The 27,545-nt window shown below is 35.6% G+C and overlaps 1 protein-coding gene across 8 annotated transcripts in view; it reads right to left on the bottom strand.

The window, feature by feature from the left end:
• Positions 1-27,545, bottom strand: part of PLCZ1 (phospholipase C zeta 1) — a 50,194-nt gene that overhangs the window by 11,226 nt on the left and 11,423 nt on the right. For 3 of the 8 annotated variants that reach the window (XM_025879845.2, XM_025879846.2, XM_073878028.1), the window contains 8 exons: positions 26,225-26,456; positions 21,970-22,171; positions 17,355-17,499; positions 11,889-12,038; positions 8,606-8,836; positions 6,982-7,129; positions 2,740-2,856; positions 1,473-1,645 (listed from right to left, as the gene is read on the bottom strand). In XM_025879845.2, the coding sequence (XP_025735630.1) occupies positions 1,473-1,645; positions 2,740-2,856; positions 6,982-7,129; positions 8,606-8,836; positions 11,889-12,038; positions 17,355-17,499; positions 21,970-22,171; positions 26,225-26,456 (1,398 nt within the window). Of the gene's footprint in view, positions 1-1,472; positions 1,646-2,739; positions 2,857-6,981; positions 7,130-8,605; positions 8,837-11,888; positions 12,039-17,354; positions 17,500-21,969; positions 22,172-26,224; positions 26,460-27,545 lie in introns of all 8 variants that reach the window. The other 5 variants (XM_073878025.1, XM_073878023.1, XM_073878024.1 and 2 more) reach the window with 5 other exon arrangements.

Here is a 27,545-nt window from a genome sequence, read left to right as displayed (position 1 = left end):
AGAATCTGAAACGGTTCATACGGTTCTAGGAGCAATCAGCTAAACCAAGAGAGGGACCAAAGAGCCCTACCCACCCAATTTATTACAAACCACAGGTTTGTAGATACAATCTAAAATAGAATTGCTGGGGTGCCTGGGTGGCTCAATGGGTTAAGCGTCTGCCTTCGGCTAAGGTCATGATCCCAGGGTCCTGACCGAGCCCCACATCGGGCTTCCTGCTCAGCGAGAAGCCTGATTCACCCTCTCCCACTCTCCCTGATGGTGTTCTTTCTCTCGCTGTCTCTCTCTCTGTCAAATAAATAAATAAATAAATAAATAAATAAATAAATAAATAAATAAAATCTTTTAAAAAATAGAATAGAATTGCTTATAACTAAGTGGAGAGAAAAAAGCTAAGGGCTTTTCAGAAGATTCAGGGACATTTTTAAAAAAGGAAATAAATAGAGCACTTAAGTTATAGAAAAATAAGAAAGTTTTCAGAAAGTCTATACTTTTTGGAAACAATAAATTTTAGACAAATACTTTTGCTCCCAATAAAATCACACACAATCTAAGAAGACAGGGGTTGGAGGGGTGGGGAAGGATGCTGGATAGGATACAGACAGAAATAAAAACGAAGCAGTATGAGGTAACTAAAAATTGGAGGGGAGAAACTGATAATGCAGGAGAAAAATTCATATCTACATTAGAATCAGTAAAGAATAAAATCAAATATGGAAAAAAACCAAAGGCAGGAAAAAAGAGACAGTGATAGAGTTGACAGGAATTAGTAAACATGCAGGCAGATACTCAAGAAAAGCATATGGATAACTTTGGGTTTCTAAATACTAATCAAAGAATATTCAGAGACAAGGGGCAAAAATCTGGAACTGTGAAAGTCTAATTCTGGAGATTAATGACAAAGCAAAGAGCTCCTAAAATTTTCTAGTAAAACTCTATAAAGTTAAGGAGGGAGAGAGTCGCATATCTACACTAGTGGGCTGAACTCAGACTTCTCTATCACAATATTAAATGCCTAAAGACAATGGGATAACATAGACTTTGGAGAGGAGAAGCTTTCAGCCTCAATATTTCTATTCACAAGCAGGTAGTCATTCATGCAAAAAAGTCAACAAAAAGATTTTTCAGATATGGAGCGATACCGAAAAAGATGAACAGAAATTTTTTTAAAAGATTTTATTTATTTATCTGACAGATAGAGAGAGAGCGAGAGAGGGAACACAAGCAGGGGGAGTGGGAGAGGGAGAAGCAGGCTTCCTGCCGAGCAGGGAGCCCCATGCTGGGCTCTATCCCAGGACCCTGGGATCGTGACCTGAGCTGAAGGCAGACATTTAACGACTGAGCCACCCAGGCGCCCCAAGATGAACAGAAATTTAAAGGACATTAAAGGAAATCAGTGAAACTCAAAATATTAATGCAGACTCTCTAGCTTCTATAGTAACCCCCCCGAAAAAGAAAGTTATTCATCTTACCCTTATCGTAAGTGTAACTGGATCAATGTCTTTTGGTGTTTCATTTGGATTAAACTCTGTTTTAATATCTCTTAGGAAATGTGGTTTCAAGATATATCCAGAACAACCATTATCCAAAAATTTCCCATTTTGAAGATCCATAGGCAGACCAGGGGTCTGGAAATTTAAGGCCACTGTGAGAAAAAAGTATTTTGATATTGTCAGGAAAGAGAGGGTACATCTAAAGAAACACAGCTCAAAGATATACTGAAACCGAATCATGGATTTTATATGTCCAAACATTTTAAGAGTGAGCATCATTAGTCAAATAATTGCTGATTTTTAAACATGTCTTCCTGCTATGTGTATATTAATGTATGAAGATGAGTTTTAATTTTTAAATCATTTTATAGCTTTGGTTTAAACATCCAAACGATACACAGTATAGATTACAGAATAGCAATGTGCAGGTCAGATGACATTCAGGAAATAGGAGAATAGAGAAAATCAGTACACTTAATGCCAGAAGAAAAGACATGAGTATATTTAAAATTTTCAGGCCCAAAGAGATACTGTCATCACTTGAAGAGGAAGTGGGAAACAAGCAGAGCAATAATTGGTGTTAAAATATAGAAGTCCCTCCGTAGAGGTTGGTAAATAGCCACTATATGCAGTATCATCCTCCACTCCCCTAACACCCCCTCACCCACCGATCCCAACCCTACTCTCTCCCTCCCTCCACAAACCGATGGGCCTTGCCGCGAGCCAGGGGCAGAGGGGTTCACACCTGGTACCCTCTGACTGGTTAGTGCCTGTGCTGTAACAGCAAATCAGTTTGGAATAGGGAGAGTCTGGTAAAGACAAGTAACAGAGCCACAAAATCTCATTCATTTTTCAATACTGTGAAGGCAGAAGCTGGTATAAAGTATAAAAGGAAGAAGTCCCTTGATTGAAAGAGGCCCTTAGCAAATCTTTCAAGCAAAGGATTTGATATTCACTGTCCTCTTACGTCCATTTCGATGTCTTTTTTCTCTTCCTACACTTCCAATGCCAACTCTTCATGAATTTAACTTCCATGCGCCTAACCCTCACTTAGAGTTAACCTCTCTGACCCATTTAGGAATAACTTCAGCTCTTGAAACTAATGATTCATCATTATTGCCTGACCCTAAAACACCCAGGGCCAAAAAAATCTACTTGGGAAACTTTTCATAAATCTTTCATTAATTCACAAAATGAACTTATTTTATCTTATTTTTGCAGAAACTCACTATTCTATATAACATACCCATTTGACAACCTATATTCCAAAATTCTTGAGGATTAAAATTAGAGGAGTCTGCTCTTGTTGCTTTGGGATAAATTCTGGTAATGAACTTGCTGGTGTGAAGAATAAACTCGTGGCCTAAAAACATATATATGAGAACATTGTGAAAGATTTCAAATAATTAAATAACTACTATGCTTCTATATATTATATAATTCTACAATTGTTTCAGTACTTTTGATACGTATTTCTTAGCAAAAATATCTGCAATTCATGGAAATCAAAATAAATCCATGCCTTTGTTTGACAGTGTAATTCACTGTTACTGAGAAGTTAATAATTTTTTATTATACAATTTTATGTATATTAATCATTCACTTGAGAAAAAATGATTAATATATTTGTTTTCACACCCAAATTAATCTCACTTTTACATAAGAATATATAAAATTTCCAAATAAAATGCAATCATGTTTTAAAACAAAAGTTGCATCTTTCTCCATTTTGTCTTTTTTTTTTTACTTTGGTTTTTGCGTTAGGGCAGAATCACATGTAAGTCATATAAAGATATATAATGCCATCCAAATTAATCCAGTTGAATAACCAACAGGTTATTAAGGTTCAAAGGGATGTTAAAGTTATTCAGTTCAGCTCCCAACCCTAACCACCACAGCATCTTCCCTCAAAATTCCTTCAATCTCTGTTTGCATCTCTCCATTGAAAGAGAATTTGCTACCTCCCAGTACAGCAGTCCCCCTTTATCCGTGGTTTTGCTTCTGGTGGTCTCAATTACCTACAATCAACCAGGATCTGAAGCAGATGATCCTACTTCTGACAAATCACCAGAAGTTTGCTAGTACTCTAACAATGCATCACAACGCATGTATCATTCATCTCATCTCATCTCATCAGGTAGACATTTTAGCATCTCACATAATCACAAGAAGGGTAAGTGAAGTGCAATAAGATATTTTTGAGAGAGATCACATTCACATAAGTTTTATTACAGTATATTGTTACCACTGTTCTATTTCATTATTAGTTATTGTTGTCAATCTCTGTGCCTAACTTATAAATTAAATTTATCATACATATATATGTATAATAAAAAAAAACCTAGGGGCGCCTGGGTGGCTCAGTCGTTGAGCATCTGCCTTTGACTCAAGTCATGATCCCGGGGTCCTGGGATTGAGCACCGCAATGGGCTCCCTGCTCCGCAGGAAGCCTGCTTCTCCCTCTCCCACTCCCCCTCTTGTGTTCCCTCCCTCGCGGTGTCTCTCTCTGTCAAATAAATAAGTAAAATCCTAAAACAAAACAAAACAAAAAAACATAGTATATATAGGATTCAGTACTCCACAGTGTCAGGCATCCACTGGGGGTCTTGGAATGTGTCTCCCATGGATAAGGGGACTACTGTAGTTCTGATTATTTTCAAATATTTCCCTTACTGAGATAAGGTCTATACTTATAACACACACACACACAGTCCATTTGTTTCTCTATTTTTTATGTTTCTACTTATCTATTTTTATAAGTTTCTATTTATATATGTTCTATCTAAATCACTTGAGATTCAAAACTCATTTGTACCCTTTACCATTGGACACCCTTCAAATTTTTCAACATAGATTTCGTGTTTCTCCGAGGCTTTTATTCTTTCACTAAGCAGGTCCTGTTCCCACAACTACTCCTGCTAATATGGTGACCAGTATTGGGAGAAATGGTTACTGCCTGGGGCCCACTACATTTGCTGGTCAAACTGGAATTGAATTGATGCCACCCTCATTCCACATACTATTCTTTAGGAAGCATTGTCAAGTAAAGAAATTATAATTACTGAAGTTAATAATTATAATCAATTTCATCAGCTCTCAATTTTAGAAGTTATACACTCCTTGAGAGAAAGTTTATTTTGAAGCTACTCATGTATAAAGGCACCATGTTGTCCAACTATCATGATCCCTTATCCAGCCCTAAGCAAGGTATTTATCTTTTGGTAAGATGTATACTCTTCTGGATCTTAATTTTTCCTATCTACAAAGTGATAAACATGCATGATCACTAAAGACCCTTAACATAATATGATCTAGTTACTTCTGAAATTGACCTTTAGAAATTAAACACACTATGTTACTATAAATGCAATTTATGTTCATCTTAGATAAATGAGAAAATCAAATAAAAAATAAGAAATAAAACTATATATAATCTCATCACTTAATTAATAACCAGTAACCTCTTGGTATATATCTTTCCACTCTATTGTCATAGGTATATTCTTATTTTTTAATTGAATCATATTGTTTGTTCCCTTTTATAAACTTCCTTTTCTTTTACTTAAAAATAACATAAAAAATCATTCCATTTCAATACTATTCACCTACTACATTATTTTTAAATGACTGAAAAGTATCCATGCATATAAATAGTTGTTTCTTATTTTTCTGCATTATATAATTAGTAACATTTAAGTTTTTAATAATAATGGACATTCTGGGTGCCTGGGTGGCTCAGTCGGTTAAGCATCTGCCTTCAGCTCAGGTCATGATCCTGGGACCAAGTCCTGCATCAGGCTTCCTGCTCCACAGGGATCCTGCTTCTCCCTCCCCCCTCCCCCCACGTGTTCTCTCTCTCTCCCTTTCTCTCTCCCAAATAGATAAATAAAATCTTCTAAAAAATTTTAAAAAATAATGATGGACATTATCTTAGAGTACACCTTTGCCCACATCATTAATTATTTATCATTGGATTTTGGTGCAAGAAAAATGCCCTATACTCTCTCCAAAGAAATGGCGATGCTGCACTTTATGACTCTACTCAGAACTGCCCAGTGCCTTTTCAAATTTTGAGCAAGTGTCTAATACAATGAGAATGAGAGAATTATAACAACTTTTGCTGTGCCCAGAGGGCTTGTCCCCTTGAGAAACAACAAAAATTATCCAATAATTTGAAAGACTAGAGACTAGCAAAGTAGGTCATTCAAATTCAAACTCGGTTGACAATACTCACAGTAAGAAATATATCTTATATCACACCCAACACACAACACACACACATAATTATTTCATAAAATAATACTCTTATTGCATCTCCATTATTCTATTCTATTCCATCCTATTCTACTCTGTTATTTTAACGGTAGTGGTTCAGATTTACTGAATTGATTTTTGGTCATAATCTACAGCTTAAAAAACAAACAAAAAGGCCCTAAAATATCCAGAGTCAGTTTGAAGAGATGAGCTGAATTATACCTCAAAACCCTTGGGTGCCAGTGGCCAGCCCAAAGAGGTTAACCAACAAATATATCGGACTCTGCATTTCCAAACAGCCAACAGCTGTTTTGAGTCAGTTGCAGGTGCTGATTCACCTGCATGGTGTTTCTACACAGGATGGTAGATTGCATTTTTTAAGAAGGATTTGGAGAGTCACTTGACTGCTGAGTTAACTGCCCATCCCTTTCCCCCCGCCTTTTTAAGTTCAGGTTATCCCCCACCATATAAGGCTGAGAATAGGGTAGAGTCAGCTTCCCATTCTCTTTCCAAGGCCTTGTTGCAACTTTGGCTCTAGCAACAGAATAATCCACCTCGGGTTCAGAATCAGAAGACAGTGAAAAGATGCGGAGACCAACGGTACCACTGAAGATGTGAAGGGACAGTGCATACTCTGTACAGCCATCTGGCAGCCTGGCGTGGATGCTATGTCCTCCTTCTCCCTCACCTTGGACACACAGCCTCTAGGTCTATTTAATTGTCTACCTCACGTGCCTACTGAGTCCACATAGTTCACCATGGCTCCCTCTACCATGAGCCCTCATCATTTCCTCCCTACAGGGAGTCTCACCTTTACACTGCTCTCAAAGGCATCCTTCAGAAACACAGAGGGGATGGTGTGACTCCTGAGATTTCAATCCTGTTCACCTTTGATTTTAGGACAAAGTTCACATTTCTTGTGATTTGGCTCTGCCTACCTCTGCAGCCTTGTCACTCATCACTCTCCTCTACAAAGAGCTCACCAGGGCCCCACCCACAAAACTGTCCACACTGGACATTCTCAATCAAAATCTCAGGACTTAAAGAAGTCAATTAAACAAGTTCTGTGAAATCACTTATTGTGATTTGAGGCATATAGCCTTTTTTAATTACATTAAATACATTGAAAATTTATGAGAATATAGTTTTAGAAATGTCACTGACCAATCTTGACACCTTTGCAGTGAACTAAAGTTGTTTAAACACTTCATCTGTTTGAATCATAAGAATTTACCTTTCAACTTTGAAAGTTTTCGGGCTTCTGACTCCCCAATAGAATTACTTTCATTAAATTGCTGATACAGTCTTGAATGCTGAAAGCTTATGAACTTCTCAGCTTTGGTATAAATGACAAGATCAGATAGGGCCATAGCCACTTTTACCTATGTGGTATAAAAATAAAATGCAGCAATTTCATGTTTTTGTAATAAATCATTTGAAAAATTCCTCTTCCAGTAAAGAAAATATGCTTTCAGATCAATTATATGAGTCTTTTCATAATATTATCTCCTCAAAAACCATTTGGAATTCATCAATGTGATTATTTTTTCTGATGGTAGTATTTAATGTTAACATGAGACAGCATACATTTAAAATCCCAACTACTGTAGTAAGTATTGAAGATGACAATTATTACTATTTCCTTTTTCCCAAAGATCTGTTTATTCTTGTGAATTTTGCAACTTGAGGATATTTAGTCACGAGTAAGTGTATGTCCAATATGACCTAACATTTGGGAATAACTTCTGCTGTATGGTACACATTTATTCTTTTACATGCCAGCAACTAGACCTTCTACACCTCTGCTATCCCCTTCACAAGTTTTGTTTTGGGAAAACATTCCTTGCCCAAGCTCAATCCATGGGCTTAAGTGTTGATAATGTGGCTCAAACCTGGCTTATCAGAGCTTTGCAGTTCCCTAGCAATAGCATTTGACTCTGGGCTGTGCCCATAACTTGATTATAGCCAATGCCCAAAAACATTTGCTTGGTCATGTGAGAGATAAGTAGGTCCTCCATTGGATTGAGCCTGAAAGCATCTGAAGCTAAAGCTTTGGAGAAGTCTTGCACCGATGTAGAGAAAGTGGATCCAAAGTTAGAGAAAGTTCTGTGGACTTTGCTTGAGATATTATACCACGTCATTCCTGAAATCTGAACCCCTTTCCCTGAACTTTTCATTGATGTGAGCCAATTACCTAATTCACATTTTACTTAAACCAGCTGAATTAGTTTAATGTCACTTGCAACTCAAGATACCTTCTTTTGTCATGCTAATTTGTGTACTTATAATACTATATATTATAATGGTGATTTTCTTGTCTCTGAGAGTATGGTCTCCTTGAGGGCAGAAATATTATGTTGTTTATATTTTGTACATTGCACAATGCCTAGTACATAAAAATGTATAAAATTGGACCACTAAGAAAACGTTAAAAACAGCCAGGAGCACCTGTGTGGCTCAGCTGATTAGGTGTCTGACTCTTGATTTCAGCTCAGGTCATGATTTCATGGGTCATGAGATCAAGTGCCTGTTGGGCTCCAGGCTCAGTTGGAAGTCTGCTGGAGAGTCTCTCCCTCTCTCTCCCTCTGCCCCTTCCCCCACTCTTGCCCTACTCTCTCTTTCTCTCAAATAAAGAAATAAATTTTAAAAAATAAAATAAAAACAACACAGGAAAAGATATAACTTTAAAATTTTCTTTTCCCATGTTAATTTTTTCCAAACAAGTTTTAAATGAAAGACTAGAATTTTTATGAGAAAAATATTTTTCCCTCCAAAAAAAAAATGTTTAATTCTCTACCAGTAAGAAAATAAAACAACTTTTCAATCACTTGTAAGATTTTCATAAAGTATCATCTCACCCTCCTTCTCCTGAAAAGTGGTAATCCAGCTGCAATAATTGCCCCTGGTTCCTTCTGTGAATCGTCTTCTAAAATAGCCAATGCTTTTGATTCTTTGACTTCATCGTCCACATCTTGATCTATCTCTTCATATTCCTCTACCTGACCATGCTTATCAGAACCTTTTCTTTCACGGGTTTCCCTTAAGGATCCTATTTTCTTGTTTCTAACTAATATTTTGAATTTTAATGCCTACAGAAACGATTTGAAAGAGAGATACAATTACACATTTATAGGGAAGTTTGCATTTGAACAGTCATTGAAAAGTCTTTCACCATGTTTTCAGTTAGCCCACAGTAGTAAAATATGTAAGAACTCCATCTTTTTCCATACTCCTATAATACCATAGAAACCAGTGATATTATAGTATCGACTAAAATTTACCTCAAAATAAGCCTGTTATATGATTGGGATTTACTATGGCTCCATTTGTTTTACTTTCCAAAAATTCCTACTATTTTAAAAAATTGACATACATGAAAATTATATGTGTATATATATACACACACATATTGTATATATGTATAATTTTTATATATTTATTTATAATATATTTTCTATATTTATATTTATATTAAAATGCTTGAAATGCTATAAAAGAATGTTACAAATTCTGGTAGTAAATGCTTCAGATCATTACTCTGCTACCCAACATTAAAAAGTATTAAATGAGATCAGGTATTCAAAAATGTCTATTGTAATGTTTGACACCTAGAATAGACTAAATTTAAGTTAAAGATTTGCAAATCTTCTTCATATTTCAACTGTATTGGCCACAAGCATCATCAACACAGTATTTCCTGTCCATCAAAACTAGGATCATGGCAAAATTGACCATCAGAGTCACTCATTCTAAATCCAAAGACTTCCAGTTCCTTTCTTTCACTTATTTATCCCTGCCCTTTTCAACTATTAATTAATTTACCAACGTACTTTTTTTTTCTAAGGAGGCTCCACACCAAATATGGGGCTTGAACTCATGACCCTGGGATCGAGAGTTACATGCTTTACTGACTGAGCCAGCCAGGCACCCCTATCAATGTATTTATTAAATGCCTGCTATGTTTAATATATAATACTGCTGAAATCTGGACTATGAAATAAAGTTCTTTCTTCATGGAGCTTTGATTTGTCCATTCCCTTTACTATCCTCAGGTACCCACTCGAATTATTTCATCACGTTAGACCTTCTCTCTATTACTATGGCCCTTATATTACTCTCTAATATGGAGCTTACCAAAGTGCACTATGCAATCACATGCATCAAAAGCATCACCTGGGCTCAGTCAGTTAAGCACCCAACTCTGATTTGGCTCAGGTCATGATCTCAGGGTCATGGAATCATGCCCTGCGTCGGGCTCCACACTGAGTAAGGAGTCTGCTTGAGATTCTCTCTCTCCCTCTTCCTCTGCCTCTCCCCCTGCTCTCTCTCTCTCTCTCTTAAATAGATAAATAAATCTTAAAAAAAAAAAAGGCATCACCTGGAGTGCTTGTTAAAGGAACAGATTCCTGGGATTTACTTCAAAATTAAAGAATCAGAATCTTGAGTTGTGGGGCTGGAATTATGCCTCTTTAACAAGTCTCTAGGCAATTCTTTTGTACCCCAGTGACCGAGTGAGGAATGAGAAAACGACTCTATCTCTAATTCCTCATTTAGTCATTGGAAAGCATCCCCTTACTTTAGTACAGAAACAAAAACGTTAATGAAAACTACATATCTGCAGAAAGTTGATTTATAAATAGGAGGAGGAATCCTATTCCTAGAAAACTATACATTGTTATAATTTCCTGAATTAGAAACCTTAGATTACATCTTTGATTAGATTAAATCTTTGATGGTATGTTTCCAGTACTTTTCACAAGGTCTTTAATCTCTTTTCTGTCATAACTGCGCACATTTAGTTGTGAGCATTCTTATGGGGTGAAAGAGTCAGTTTTTCCATCTGTTCAATTTTTTTGTTCATTTCAATACTATCATGAGTCTTAAACTTCTCATCACCAGTGTCACAACTTTCATCTTTAAATTTTCCACTCATCTAAATAAAATATGTAAAAATATAAAGGAAAATATTCAAATATTACAAAAGCACTGCTCTAAACACCAAAATGATGACACATCAAAATGAAACTAGTGAGTGTTAGACAATACTATCATGTCATGCAAAAAAAAAAAAGTTCACTCGTCTATCACCTCATGAAATTTGGGATGAGAAGACTAGGCTGGCAGAGGAAACTAAGAAAGACTGGCCAGAGAGGAATGATGAAAACCTAAAAATATGGTATTACAGAAGAAAGTGTTTCAAGGAAAGGAAGGAGGCTTCCCAGTATTGAATGTTGTGAAGGAAAAAAGTTAGATGGTGACTGAAATAAGTCTGTTAGAATTTACTGGTAGAAAAGTCTCTGATGACAATGAGAAACTTACTGAGGTGCAGGTGGAGGAAGCCCATTAGGTTGTGAGGAGATGAGAAAGTGGAAATTTAGGTTGAAACAGAGAATAATAAAGAGATAGCTGAAGAGAAATCGAAATCATGAGGCTAGGGTGGGAGTGCTTTTTTAAACCAAGTATTTGAATATGCTCAGTTGAAGATGGAAAGGGTCCCATAAGAGACAGGGAAACTGAAAAGAGCAGATTAAAAATAAGGGGGGGGGGAGGGAAGGGGCACCTAAGTGGCACAGTCAGTTAAGCATCTGACTCTTGGTCTTGGCTCAGGTGGTGATCTCAGGGCTGTGAGATTGAGCCCTGCATGGGGCTCCACACTCAGTGCAGTCTGCTTAGAGTCTCTCTCCCTCTGCCCTCCCCCAATCTCTTTCACCCTCTCTCCTCTCAAGTAAATAAATAAATCTTTTTTAAAAAGGGGGTGGGGCAAGCCACTCAGATGCTAAGGAATTGGACACGGACTCTATTAATAACCCAGATCTTTGCCTCTTTCTTCGCCTTTGCCTATAAAACATAACAAATTCCTGTGGCCTAATATTAACTGACTTGAAATTTTGGACTCATGGGGTATGGTACACAATAAAAATGAGAGTTTTTACCTATATCTCTATATATTCTCTTTATCAACATATATTTACTTAGATGCTCACGGGAACATTTCCCAGGCAACACATTGCAAAAATACGCCTCTATGCATCATCAAAACTAAGCATTTTCATTGATCTCTCACCCAGTTTTATGGATCAATATAATAGTGACATGCTTTTTCTTTTTTTATTAACCTGAGCTTCTCAGACAAAAGGTTACCTTTGGTGAAGGTAGTTTGTCTGGAAAATCATCAAGCATATCAGAAAGCAAGGCATCTCCAAAAACAGACTGCAAAATGTCTGCCATCACTTCTTGTTGGGAAGGGGAGCAGTGGTTCTCTAAAGAGAGCACCACTGGGTAGTCAGATGTCTAAAAAATTAACCATTGCTACGTTATTGATCAGAATGCCTCAACGATTTTCATGCAATTAATAGAAACAGTTTGTCTATTTTAAAAACTTACATTCAATGTTCTGTACTTTTGCAAAATAAGTATTCTTTAAACTGAAATTACTTTTGATTTTGACATAACAGGGAACATTAAATCCGTATGAAAAGGAAGATTATTACTATTTATACTAGAAATATAGGAAACAACTGAAGCATCCAACAGTAGGTATTTGTTTAAATAAATTATGCCACGTCCATTTAAAGGAATGATGTGAGTCTGGTAAGAAGGAGGTCTGCTATAGAAAGGTATCTATGATATCGTCTCACGAGGAAAAAACCAAGTTGCTAAAGAGTAATATTCTACATTTTAATGTTTTAAGCATATATATATTTGCTTACCATATATATTTATTTATTTAGATATTTTTAAATGTGAAGGAAACTTTAACACAGAGAAGTTAGAGGAGATGTTAATTTTCTACTGTTTTAGTTTCAAAGTCTATAATCAAAACTCATGGCTTTATAATTAGAAACAAAGATAAAGATAATAATAAAGAGAATCTATTAAGTAAAGATGGCTTTACAAAGATATTTTCTGCCGTTTGTCACCACTGTAAATTTGAAATGTGCCACAAAATAGAGAAACCACATTCATTTTGGAGTCTTGTTTAAAATTTTCTTTATTTTGTTTCCTATATATTTATCGGGACACAAATTTACCAACTTGTAAACAAATCAAGGACGTGCAAGGTCTGTTGCATTATCATAGACCTTTGAATAGGAGATACAATATCCTTCCTTTTTAATGTATGAGTATATTGGTTTTTGTGGCTGCTGTAGCAATTGACCACAAACTTGGTTGCTTGAAGCAACAGAAATTTGTTCTTTCATAATTCTAGGGGCCAAACTTTTAAAAGCAGTTTCACTGGCTAAAATGAAGGGAGCAGCAGGCTCTAAGGGAGATCTATTCCTTCCCTCTTACAGTTTCTTGTGGTTGCCAACTTTTGTTGGCTTGTGGCCATATCACTCCAATCTCTACCCCTCATCTTTAGGTTGTCTCCTCTTCTGTGTGGCATTTGGGTCCACCCAGTCATGCTGGATAATCACCTTATCTCAAGGTCCTTGATTTCATCCATCTGCAAAGACTCTTTTTCCAAATAAAGTAACATTTACAGGTTCCAGGAAGTAGAACCTTTGTGGGCCCTTATTCAGCCTACTACAATAACCTCATATATACTCATATACATATAAATGCCCTAGTCTAATATCAAGAGAACATTGTAAAATTTTTTCCCAAATATAAAAAATGATTTTGAAAATAGTCAAAGTGATGGCCTCCAGACAGATTTCTCAATTAGAGCCTGACACTCACTGGGGAAAGTTCATCTTTTTTGGGGGGCAGGGGGGTCTTCTGTGGTCTTTGGCTCCACCTTCAGGGAAGGTCCTCTTGTCTTTTATCCTGGGCCACATTTAAAGTATGTATTGAGGAGTTTGCTTTTCTTAATACCAGGCTACCTTTGCAGCTCACTTCTTGACCAAGGGTTGTTTTAAGGCTCACCTAAGAATCACACTTGTGTTTTATTTTGCCATGTTGTATCATGTTGTGTTTTGGCAATGTAATTCCCTTAAAATGTTAGACTCCTTATATATACCCACAGTTCTTTCCTAGTCATAATTATCGTCTATTTCATTTTATTGCTCTCTCTTCCCCAAATCAATGGTGACTATCTTGAGTAGAAAATTCAACCTTCGTAGAGAAGAACACAGACAGCAACCTCTGTGACCTCGGCTGCAGCAACTTCTTGCTAGACACGTCTCCAAAGGCAAGGGAAACAAAGGCAAAAATGAGCTATGGGGACTTCATCAAGATAAAAAGCTTTTGCACAGCAAAAGAAACAGTCAACAAAACCAAAAGACACCCGACAGAATGGGAGAAGATATTTGCAAATGACATATCAGATAAAGGGCTAGTACCCAAAATCTATAAAGAACTTATCAAACTCAACACCCAAAGAACAAATAATCCAATCAAGAAATGGGCAGAAGACATGAACAGATGTTTCTCCAAGAAGACATACAAATGGCCAACAGACACATGAAAAAATGTTAAACATCACTCAGCATCAGGGAAATACAAATCAAAACCACAACAAGATACCACCTCACACCAGTCAGAATGGCTAAAATTAACCAAACAGGAAACACAGATGTTGGCGGGGATGCAGAGAAAAGGGGACCCTCTTACACTGTTGGTGGGAATGCAAGCTGGTGCAGCCACTCTGGAAAACAGTATGGAGGTTCCTCAAAAGGTTGAAAATAAAGCTATCTTTTGACCCAGCAATTGTACTTTTGGGTATTTACCCCAAAGATACAATGTAGTGATCCAAAAGAGCACCTGCACACCAATGTTTATAGCCAAACTATGATAAGAGCACAGATGTCCATCAACAGATGAATGGATAAAGAAGATGTGGTATCTATATACAATAGAATACTACTCAGCCATCAAAAAAATGAAATCTTGCCATTTGCAATGATGTGGATGGAACTAGAGGGTATTATGCTAAGTGAAGTAAGTCAATCAGAGAAAGACAACTATCATATGATCTCGCTGATATGTGGAATTTAAGAAACAAAACAGAGGATAATAGGGGAAGAGAGGAAAAAAATAAAACAAGATGAAATCAGAGACAAACCATAAGAAACTCTTAAGCACAGGACACAAACTGAGGGTTGTTGTAGGGGACAGGGGTGGGGGGATGGGGAACTGGGTGATAGACATTAAGGAAGGCATATGATGTCATGAACACTGGGTATTATATGAGACTGAGGAATCACTGACCTCTACCTCTGAAACAAATAATACATTATATGTTAATTGAATTTAGATAAAAAATAAATAAATAAGAATATACACAGATATTATTCCACTTACATAAAGTATAAAAACAGGAAAACTTAATGTGTGGTATTAGAAGTCAAGACAGTTGCCAACTCTTGTTTGGGGGTTAATGACTAGGAAAGGCACAAGAAAGGTCTCTGGCTATTGGTTATATGTATTCAATTTGTAGAAAGGTATCAACCTGTATGATGTTGATTTATATACTTGTACATAAATATAATACAGATTATATTTCAATAAAAATTTGTAAAAAATGAATGGTGGGAGTGAATAAATAAATATATGATAAAATAAAATAATATAATATAATCTTTCAAAAAAAAAAGAAAGAAAATTCAATCTTCGGTCTAACCTTTGCTACAAAACTGAGTCACCCTGTTCAGCTGAGAAGTCTCATTGAGTCTTTGTTGTTCAAAACAATGAAAAAAATTTCATTCCATCTCTTTCTCTTTGAGTCTTAGAAGTTATAAGGGTTTCCATCCTTTCAAGGCCTTTGAATTTTTAGATTGCCTCTATTCCCTCAGTTACCCACCCTGAAGGATGGGAGAGAGCTTGCTATGCAAGTATTTGGGTTTCAGACAAAAGAAACAGGGAGTTCAAGGGCTTTGAGCTGTGTCTGAAAAAGAGTGAGGAGACCAGAATGGCCATGTGAACAATGGAGAGACAAGTAGGAGTCGGAGGTAACAGAAAACAGGTTAAACATGTATTTCAGTTCATATTTTGAGTGGGATTGAAAGTTTTGAGAAGGGGAATGACATGATTTGACTTACCAAAAAGTCACTCTGGCTGAAACATTGAGATCAAACTGCAGGGGAAAGGGAAAGAAGGGGTTAATTGCAATAATCCAAGTGAGAGGTGATAGTAGTTGCCTAGGACAGTGACAGTGAGAATGGGGAGAAGGGGTTAAATTCAGTATATATTTTGAAAGTAGGCTCACAAGAATATACTAAAGAACTTATTGAAGGGTTGGAGAGAAATGAGGTGAGGAGGGTTAAAGTTGACAATGATTTAGGCTTGAACACAGGAGTTACCAGTAACTGAGATGGGGAAGACCGTGAGAAGAGCAGACCCCAGAGGAAGAGGAATATCTGGAACTCAGTTCTAAGCATGTTAAGTTAAATATGCCGGTTAAATATGCAAGAGGAGAGGGGTGCCTTTGGGGCTCAGTCGTTAAGTGTCTGCCTTGGGCTCAGATCATGATCTCAGGGTCCTGGGATTGAGCCCCGCATCGGGCTCCCTGCTCAGCAGGAAGCCTGCTTCTCTCTCTCCCACTCCCCCTGCTTGTGTTCCCTCTCTTGCTATATATCTCTCTGTCCAATAAATAAATAAAATCTTAAAAAAATATATGCAAGAGGAGATGTCCAGTACATACTTGTCTATGTTGGTATAGAGTTCAAGGGAGAGATATAAATTTAGAAATCATTAGAAATTAGATGTTTAAGAGAATCAATGCCATGTATTAATGTTTTATACTAAAATAGACATTTTTCATGTTTTATATGTATATTTTGTAAATTTTTAGTATTTTATACTCTCACATAATAAAGCAGTCGATTTAAATTTGTGATTTTTAAGTTATGTTTATATTTATAGATAATGTTTTGACCTACTTAGGAGAACTTCAAGTTTATCAAATTTGTAAGTTTATTAGATATACATTTTTTAAGTACTCAGTATGATTTTATTAAATCTCTTCAATGGCACTGCAATTGAAGTACTTAAGAAAGAAATCAAATATACTAACTTTACAAAAACAATTTAAAATGTCTGAAGGTGGTTAATTAGCCAAGTTTGTAAATAGAACCAAGTATTATTTTAAACAGAGTGTTAAAACCCACTCAACTTATAGACTAGGATTTGTAGGCTGAATTTGGAAGCTCTCAAAAGAACTAGATCTTTGAATCTGTAACCTTAATAAATCCAACAATACTTTTTTAAAATCCAAAGTAAACTTCTAAACATTCTTTGCTATATGAATTGCTGCCATCATAGTCACAAAAACTGTCAACAATCTATATAATACATTGTTGACATATTTTATTGTGCATTTTGAAAGTAAAGTACTTGAATGTTGGTAAAATATTTACTATTATATAGACCAGTATTTCTCAAAATTTTTTTGGCTGTAACTCACAGTAAAAAACATATTTTACATTGTAACACAATACACACACACACACACACACACACATACAATTAAAAAAAAATTCCCTGAAACATTCATCCCACTACTTGAGATTAAATTTGATAAATCTACCTTTAACTACATACTACATAGATCATAACACACGATTTGAAATATCACTGATCTAAACTAAAGTCGAGCATTATAGGATTTTGAAGCAAGTAAATTATATTGTGCTTAACTATAATTTAACAAAGATACGCACGTACTATGAATGCATATTTCTGTATCGATTGGATAACAGTTTTAAACAGAAGCTTGCTGGTGAGTGTATAACCATGGTATACAACAGGTTCATTTCGTGATCCATCCCAGCAGTCAATTTCCAGACAACGACATCCTTTCACAAGGGCACTAGCAAAATTTAAACAAAATAAATTGTCATTTCTGGATCATTAAAAATGTATGCTATAGTGTCAAAATATCCCAAAGACTATTTGTGATTTTGCAACAAATGTATAACAGAATCCATAAAAAAGACAAGTAGTTGTGTTGAACCGAACACACTTTTCTTCTTTTCTGTGAGCACAGCCCGACATGGAAGTAACATGTGCCATCCATAGTTTCAGCACCACCAAGATGGTGCAATGTGTAGTTCTGGGGACTGTGAATCCTGCTGTTTCTCCCTATTCTTTATGCTCTCATTTCTACAAGGGCAGGAACTAAAATTTCAGTTTCATAAAAAAATGTTTGTTAGATATAGTTCATGATAAATAAACATTTATTGTGTTTTTATTAGAAAAAAATGGGAATTCTAGGGATGTAAGAAAACAAGTGGCAGGCAGACAGAAGTGATCTCCTAAAATACAATCTTGGAAGAGAAACTGAATGAAAAGAGGGCTCACTTGAGACATCAGGATTTTGAAATTGACAGCCACATATCAGGGAGTAGATAGAAGAAGCCCCCTGCTATACTCGAAGATTTTTTCCAAGAGAAAACCAAGTTAATACTTGTTTTCCAAGAAGTATATTGAGTTATCCCACTGTGTCTAAGTCAGTGGTTTTCAGTCAGGACAATTTTGACTCCTAGGAGACATTTGGCAATGTTTGCAGACACTTTGGGTTGCCACAACTGGGAATGGGAAGGAAATTTGTAACTGGAATCTAATTCATAGAAGCCAGGGTTCCTGCTAAACATTCTACCATGCACAGGACCAGCCCCCCGCAGCAAAGAACGATCTGACCTCAAATGTGAAGATTTGAAAAACCCTACCATAAGCCATAACAGGAAAAGGGAATGTGGTCCCAACACCAAGTACTTGATAGAAAATCAGTAGGTCTCCCAAACAGAAACATAGGGACCATATGAGAAAATAGACCTTTTAGATCTAATACTCCTTGGGGGATCAAATTTAGTCAACTTTCTAAGACTATGACTCAAGCAATATTCAGGGACAAGTGTTAACTGAGCAAAGATAAAGCAATTATAACCCCAAAATCCAGCTGCTGAATTCAGAAAATAAAGAGATCTTATGCTCCTTTGGGAATAATATGGATGAAAGATGGAGGGAACCCGAAGAGGTAGAGCATTAGAGGGGCAGGATATCTCATCTATTTTGGAGGCTTCACCAAAACAATGCAAAATATAAAATTAAATAAATAATAATTTTTTTTGAGTTTTTTGGAGGTGTGTTTTTTAAGACCATTTTTGTTTTACCTTTTAAGTGCACACGGCTTTATTCAGGTATATAGTGATGCACTATAATGTAAAATTTCAGTTTTGTTAGTCTGCTTCTCCTTGTGTTGGAAAAATGACCTAGTGTGCTCTTCTAAGAAAATTTTGTTTACCCATTGATATTTCCATGGGTGAATTAGGTGATGATCTAATTTACGTACAAGTCCTGAACTGGGCTATATTTGTAGAGTTCAAAATGAATGTATTTCTCATCTTGTGGATTTATTTACATATTTAGATTTTAAATTGGAGAAGAAGCAATATCTATTTGTAAACTTTATTAATTGCCATTAAAAAATGTTTGCATCACTCTCCTCTTAGTTGATTGTCAAAGTAAATTATCTTGCCTTTTTTTTATCACTAAAAAAAATCAGTCCTCTGGGCTGTTACCAGAGAATAATCTTGAACACTCTGCTGGGAAAACAAAAAAAAACTGCCAAAAACCAAATTGTGAAAGAAAACTTTCCATGAAGGACAACCTAAATAATACTGGTTCTTGCTACTTCTCTAGATAGCTTTAATTTTATCCTTAGATCAAGCTAACGTTTACCAAACTGTTTATTTCCACTACATGGTTTGGTCCCCGGCAAAAATGACTTGAGTGGATTTCACTGTGTCAAGCCAACTCCTCTTATTCAGAGGCACATAAAAGAAAGTTGTGTCTCCCCCAGTGGTGTTAGGGAAGCGACTTTCTACTATTTCACACTGAATCCCCTTTTTGGAAATGAATAATGGAAATTTCTCTGTCACTCAGTAAAAAAAAAAAAAAAAAAAAAAAAATTCCACTTAAATAAGTTTAAGGGGCTTTTCATGGATTAAAATATTTAATGCTATAAGGCAGTTAATATTAGTCTTCCTCTTTTAGAGATGAGGAAGTTGAGAATCAAAGAAGTTGTAGCTGGGGTGCCTGGGTGGCTCAGTCCTTAAGCATCTGCCTTCGGCTCAGGTCATGATCCCAGGGTCCTGGATCAAGCCCCACGTCAGGCTCCATGCTCAGCAGGAAGCCTGCCTCTCCCTCTCCCTCTCCCACTCCCTCTGCTTATGTTCCCTCTCTCGCTGTGTCTCTCTCTGTCAAAATAAATAAATAATCTTTTTAAAAAAAGCAAAGAGGTTGTAGGTGTCACATAATTAACAAAGGACAAAAAGAGAGGAAAGATCAGCACCAGAAACTTTGCATTAATCGATCAACATTACATTATACCACCTCTCCTATGTAGAGAAATTTTGAAAAACTTGCATTCTAAGAGTGTATCTTCCACAAGTGGGTGGAAGAAATACAATTAAATTTAAATACAATTAAATTAAATTAAAATTTAAATGTTTAGTTGGGTGGAACATTTTCTTCATTCAAAAGTAAATTTTCTGCATTTCTAAGTCAACTTGGCTAAAATGCATATTTTCCCTTTTCAAAAAATTAAAGTATTTAAGTATGAGTAAAATTTCTAATGAAAGTATAGCTATGAATTGGGTTATCCTTATGGAATTCTAAACAGATACATTTCTGAGCTCATGGATTCATGTTTTTACATAAGATTTTAAATTGGTGAAGCCATGTTCATTTGTAAGTTTAATATTATCATGGAATTATGAGATATCTTTTCCACCCATGATTTCCTTAATTAATGTCAACCAATCACATAGCTTTGAATGTCATCTATGTATTGATGACTTCCAATTCTATATTTTTCTAGTCTAGATATTTCTTCTAAGTCCCAGACACATATACTTAACTGACTGACCTAGCCCTTTGACAATGAATTGGTATCTCAACTAAATGTGGGAACTATTACAACTCTTGCTTTTGCCTCACACCCTAGAATGGCCTCGGCAGGCTTCACTATCTCTGTCAATAGTATCACTGTATGCTAAGTTATCAGGCCAAAAATCTTGATAGTATTCTCTTTCCCTTATACCTCCCTTCAGATCACCTGGTAAGCCTTCGTGGCTCCACCTCCTTAAAATATTTCAAATTCAACCACTGATCTCAACAGCTGCCTCATGAATTCATCATCTACATAACTATCATCAGCTGCATTGCTACAATATCTTCTCTAGTCATCTTCTACCTCCACTCCTACACCATCAGTCTTTCGTGCACAGTAGAAAGTAAATCGAATTATGACATTATTTTAAGGAAAACCTCTCCAATGACTTCCCAATGCAACTGGAATAAAATCCAGTTTCCTTTCCATGGCCTTTAAGACCCTCATAAACTGACCCTGTCTACTTCCTCCAACTCATCTCCCTTCATTCTCCATTATTTGTTTCCAGCCAAACTTGCTTTCTCTCATTTGAATATGCCTAAGCATTTATTATTTCTTCTACTTAGTGTGCCCTTCCTACCAAATATTTCTGAGGCTTCCTCTTTATCATCACTCATACCAAACTATGTCACCCCTTGAGAAGCCTTTCTTGACACTTTAACTAAAGTAACACCCTCCACCCCACCTTTACTTTCTCTCATGTTACCCTAGTTTACTTTCTCCATGCGACTAATCTATCCTTGAAAATATCAGTCTGTTTACCTGCTTATGATGTCTATTCTCATGAACACATGAGCTCTGAAAATCTTGTTCACCAATGGATTCTCAGATGACTGCCTAAGCTGAAGCCTGGTATTGACAGTGTAATACATTGTAGAGTGCAAAATTAGAGGTGTGGCATAGGTTGCTTAATCTATGTAAATCATTTGACATATAAATCTCTATATTTATCTAATCTATAAATGCCAAGGTATATAATTTATCTATTTATGTGTTGCCTTTACTTGTAGCATGGTGTCTTGATGTCTGGGAAATAATTTTAACCATATTTTTTAAAAATCTAAGATGTTTTGGTGAAATAAGATAAGAACATTCTTCTTCATATGGTTTCCTATAAGAGGTATCCAAATTATTCAGGAAACCTCAGAGGGGCAATAATCAGGGAAAGAAGGTCAATAGTCAAAATTTGAAGGAAAGTATATGATACTAAAATATAGAATAATTATATAGCCATTGAAGGTTGGCTCTCCAAGATATTCACAAATCAAAATTTCTTTTTCCTATGTTATTGCACAACATCCATAGTCTTCTTTTATTGTGAATTACCACTTATTGGAACTTCCAAGTGCTGTAAAATGTAATGGATATAAAAATCAAAATAAATACCTTACATATCCCCAAAGGTCACTTGGTCCCAGTAACTGGTCAGATACCAAGTATGTATTATGTGAACTTGAAATAAAATAATCATTTAATGGATGATTCATATCTTGATAAACTTTTCCACAGTCAGTTTTAAGTATTTGACATTCAGGTGAACCCATGTATCTTATAAAACCTTCAAATGACATCTGGTGTGCTCTCTTAACTATAAAAAATAAAGGGATGCAGAAATATCATTAACTGTATAAAAATTACATCTCATTTTAAAATTTATTCCATAGTAGAGCATGTTTCTAAAATATTCATTTAGAATTAATATTGATACTATTTCTAATTTTTCTGTGGAAACAATTTTTTTCTAATGAATACCCCTAGTTCTTCTATATCAACATTCAAGTAGAGAGTATATTATTTAATTTATCTCTGATTTCTTAATGTTTTAAAAATATGTATAAGAGGGGTGCCTGGATGGTTCAGTTGTTGGGCATCTGCCTTCAGCTCAGGTCATGATCCCATGGTCCTGGGATCGAGCCTCGCATCAGGCTCCCTGCTCAGTGGGAAGCCTGCTTCTCCCTCTCCCACTACCCTTGCTTGTGTTCCCTCTCTTGCTGTGTCTCTCTCTGTCAAATAAATAAATAAGATCTTAAAAAAATACATATAAGAAAATACATATATCATAGGTCAATGAATTTCCATAAGCTAAACATCTAGATAAGCAGCACCCACCTCAAAGAACAAAACATTGCAGCATCCCAGAAGCCTGCCTTCTGCTAACTTTTCAGTTTCTCCCTCCTAACTCAAGTGTATTCAGTGGTCTGGCTTGTAATCACCTAGATTAGTTTTCTCTGTTTTTTGGGCTTTATAGGAATGAATTCACACAGTATGTATTTTTTTGTGGCTGATTTATTTTACTCAACTATGATTTATTCATAGTTGCATATAGTTAGACATTGTTTATTCCCATTGTTGGATAGTATTCCATTGTGTGAGTATACCATGATTATTTACCAGTTCTATTCTTGAGGAGCAGTTAGATAATTTCCAGTTGGAGGCTTTTACAAAGAATGCTGCTATAAACAACTAGTACATGTCTTTTGGTGCAAATATGTATACATTTCTGTTGGGTACATGTTTATGAATGGAATTGCTGGATCATTTGCATATTAGCATCTTTAGTAAACTATCTCTGAACTTTTATACTATTGTCATAATATTACCAAAATTATGTATTTAAGCAAAACACTGACTCTGGAATCAGATACTTTTAGTTAAATCTATTTACTTGTTACACATTTAGCATGTTAGTTAACTTCTCCCTATCTTTGGAATGATGGTAATCATAACTCCTATCCTTATATATTAATTACATAAATTAGCTCTATCAATGCTAGTTGTTATTATTTTGTTATTCATAATTCAGTTTGTCTAAAAATAACAGCTGGTGTGAATATTCACTTTAAACTAGAGAGTGATCCTTGGCAAAGAATTTTATTTCTGGGAATTTATACTATAGAAATAGAGACTCAGACAAAGATTGATGTGCAAGAATGCTCACTCACACTAGCATTATTTATAAAAGCAAAATAAATGGGGGAGAAAACAAATTAAGGCTCAAAATATGATACAGTACTAAGCAGCAATTAAAGATAATGTATCAGAAAAAATATACAGTGACAAAAGTAAATGTTTATCACTTCATAAATGTGAAAAAGCCAGCATTCAAAATGCTATTACCATTTTGACTTAAAAAAAAAGAAAGCTAGAAGAGAATATATAAAATGTTAATAGGCATGCAAACTCTCTGTTTGAAAGACATGCAAATTTAGGAGTATGGGAACATATGGGCAAATGCATCATATATTGTAATAGTAAAGATTTGCATGAATTTATTCTTTTTTTCTGTAGCAGTGATTGCTCTATAGCCCTTTTCATCTACTGAATCATTAAGTTAATATCTTTGATAATGGAATAGAAAACAAACAGACTCATTTTGTGCCCTTAAAAGCTACAAGATTGAGATGAGAGTTAATCTCATGGATATTTAAAAACCTCATTTGGTACACATCACATACCAAAGTGGGATGAGATTGAGGAGCCAGCAGCATTTGGGACTATCCAATCATAGTTCTAATTGGCCTTAATAAGTGATCAATAAACATGTAAATGAAACACAAGGTCTTGGGTGTGTGTGAAAGTATCTGAGCCGGAGGGAGCCTCAAACGATGAAATGGATGAACAGTGTAGTATTATAGTTAAAATGCAAACACAGTTCCAAGATGTCACTGCCAACCATCCCATTATCCTTTTTTCTTTTTTGATTTACCCCTGTAGGTAATGGTGCCAAAGTAATTTTTTTTTTTTTGAATACTCACTACTACATCAGTGCTACTCAAAGAGCTTATCTGTGGACTGGTTGTTTCCAGTCAGCAATTGCATAAAGAGCTTGAGCCAAAACATAAATCAATTCACTACTTCTTTAGAGAAAATTTTTGCTGTTAAAAAAAGAAGTAGTCAGCTGAACTTATCAGGCATGCTTAGTGATGTAGTTGTTTTACATCCTGGTACAAGCTCTTTATCTTGTTACAAACCTGCAAAAATTTTAATAGTGATCACACCAAACTCTTACTAGTACTGCATTCAGTCTTACCACTACAACTCTCCAAAATCTTTTCATGACAGTGAGTCATGGAGCCCAAATCCTAATTATGACCTGCAAGACAGACATGATCTGATCCTTGCTTATCTCCCAAATTCATCTTGCCCTCATTCTCCAAGTTCCAGCCACACTGTTCTCCTCTTGTTTCTTGAATTCTCCAACTCATGTCCAATACTTTTCTTCCCTTGACCTCAGAAACTTCTCCCATTTTGTCCCATGACTAGTTATTTCTCATCAATTCGGCCTCAGCTTGAAGGTCACATCCTCAGAATGGACCATCCTAAACACCCAACCAGAGCTAGTCTTCCTGGGTTGTTTACTCTCTATCACTCACAGTACAGAGCATTCTGTGAAATTATCCTTTTATACATTTATTTATTGTCAGTCTCCTTCACACCCCCATCATTAACATAAGACCTACTTTGCCTTATTCTTCATAAGGCAGTATCCTCAGTCCCCAGAAGCAGACTTGGTTGCCACAAATAAATATTTGAATAAGTTATGAATATATGACTTAATGAATAAATGTTTGATTTTGTTAGAACCCATATTATCATAAATATTGGTACATAAACCAACTTTCAAAGGCAGAACTTGAACTTTAATACTTCCCTTGTTAAATAAATATTCTGAGCTATTTTACTAATTTGTGTAGGGTTAAACACTGCTTTAATGGTACTTTTACATAATTATGTGAATATTTTATTATATTATGTCTTTATTTCTTTAAAGATATGCATAAGTGGAAAAATGTGCAATGTTTTGCCCATTAAAAAGTGGGACAAAGATAAAAAATTATATGACACATGATTAGCTTAAATGGTCATTTAATTCAAACCAGATGACTAAGGGGTACCTGAGTGGCTCAGTAGGTTAAACATCTGCCTTCAGCTCAGGTCATGATCTCGGGGTCCTGGGATTGAGCCCCTGTCAGGTTCCCTGCTCAGTGGAGAGTCTGCTTCTCCCTCTCCCTCTACCCCTGCCACCACTCATGCTGTCTCCCTCTCTCTCTCTTTCAAATAAATAAAATCTTTTAAAAAATAAAATAAACCAGATGACTATATTCAAAAATGAAGGAAAAAATTTTTTCATGTTTATGAAACTTTATAGACAATTATGTGTATAAACAATGAAGAAAGTAGTGATTTTCTAATATTTTATTTTTTCCTAGAATAGTTTTCACTTAGCTATTTAATACTTCCATATATTTTCAATAGTATAATGTATAAATGTAGAAGACTATTACTTGGTTTTTAACTTATTAATGAAAATGAAGACTTTTTCATCACAGCACATGTAACAGAATCTCATCTTGTTTTCCATGCCTAAGCTGGTCTCTGAACACTTAAGAGATATACCAAAGCAGTTTAAAAAAAAAAAAAAGGAGCTGTACAATGAAGTAGGAAAGAATGTAACTATTTTCACAGAGCAGTTTTCTTAAAAGTATATACACATTCTATAAAATATAGAAATAAAACTGCCAATATTTTACGTTATCCAGAAGAAATCTGACCCATCCCAAAATTTTAACTTGATAACTTTAATTCATAAAAAAATACTTTGCATTTAGATATTTGAGAAAACTTTGAAACGTAAGCATACCTTCTTCAATAGGCTCATATTTTTGAATGATCTCAAAAGCAATATTTGTGGTCATGTCAAGCGCATACTGTTCTTGTATCAAAAATTGAAGCAGGTTTTTTTCAAAAAGAAATTTCTGGTTTCCAGAATACGTGTTGAAAATCTCAATAATTTCTTCTCTGTGTGCAATAATTCGATAAATTGATCTAAATTCTTCTATGGTGATTCTTCCTTGCTTCAGCCTGTCATTATCCTACTAAAAAAAAATGACTGGTGGGCTCACATTGTGAATATAAAAAATACACAAAATAAATAGTTTAGAATATTTGTGTAATATATATAACAACTAATACTTGAAAGAAGATCAATCTTACATTGGATTCTTATCTCAAATAAAATATATAAAACTGCATGAAATGATGCTGAAGTTGAAAAAAGGTAAGTGGAAAATACCACTTAAAACCCAATGGCCATAGTGGGAATGGAAAAATGTGTGGGAGATGATGAGGATTCTAAGTTGTCTTTCAATTATACGTTTCATTTTTCTCTTCCACTCTCCTTCAGTACCTTCTTACAGCCATGCGAGATGGTTTGTAATCCCATGCCACTGATACGCATAAACATCAGAGTAAATTTGAGACATTCAAGGTCACTGTAAACTTCAGAAGCTGCAGGGGTGGTACTAGCACTACAGTAACCACAGTTGCTACAGAGTATCTTGAGGAAGTGGAATGTACGTTATCACTGAAGGATTGGGGGCAGTGACAAACAAGGTGGGTTCTGATAAGAAAGAGTGGATTCACCTGGCTTTTCTGGAAAGTTCTTGTTTGAACTTTATGAGATGGAAACAAGAAAGTGGGCTGTGCCCAGTTATTAAAAGCATCAGAAATAGTGTGAGGTTCTGAGTAGGAAAATGACTAGCAGAAGTAAAAGTGTAGAATGACCAGTCGGGCATGACCAATTGGAAGTGATAGAGAACTGCAGGATGGAACATAAATCAAACTCTCTGAGCTTCATGTTCTTCATCTGAAAAATGGGATTTTTCACTACTTATGTCATCAAGTTGCTGTGAGGACTGCAAATATACAATAAATGGTTGTTCTAGATATCAATGTATTGCTATGTCTTATCAAGTTCTGCTTCCCTCTCATCATCCAGCCTACTGTCTCATCTTTTGCCCATAAAATGAGCCCCTACAGTACAACAGCAAAAGTTCAGTGGTAGACCAGACAGTTTGATATGAGGGATCCAAGAAGCAGTCTGAGCTGGGAATTGAATATGAATAGTATCAGGTTAGTTCACAAAGGAATATGAATCCATGTGTATGGAGCAACATGAGGAA

Source organism: Callorhinus ursinus, unplaced genomic scaffold, assembly GCF_003265705.2.
Source record: "Callorhinus ursinus isolate GAN/ISIS: 27379988/994484 unplaced genomic scaffold, GSC_fseal_2.0 scaffold27, whole genome shotgun sequence".
Taxonomy (NCBI): domain Eukaryota; kingdom Metazoa; phylum Chordata; class Mammalia; order Carnivora; family Otariidae; genus Callorhinus; species Callorhinus ursinus.
Note: the sequence above shows the minus strand (reverse complement) of the source record. Positions and strands in the feature narration are given on the sequence as shown.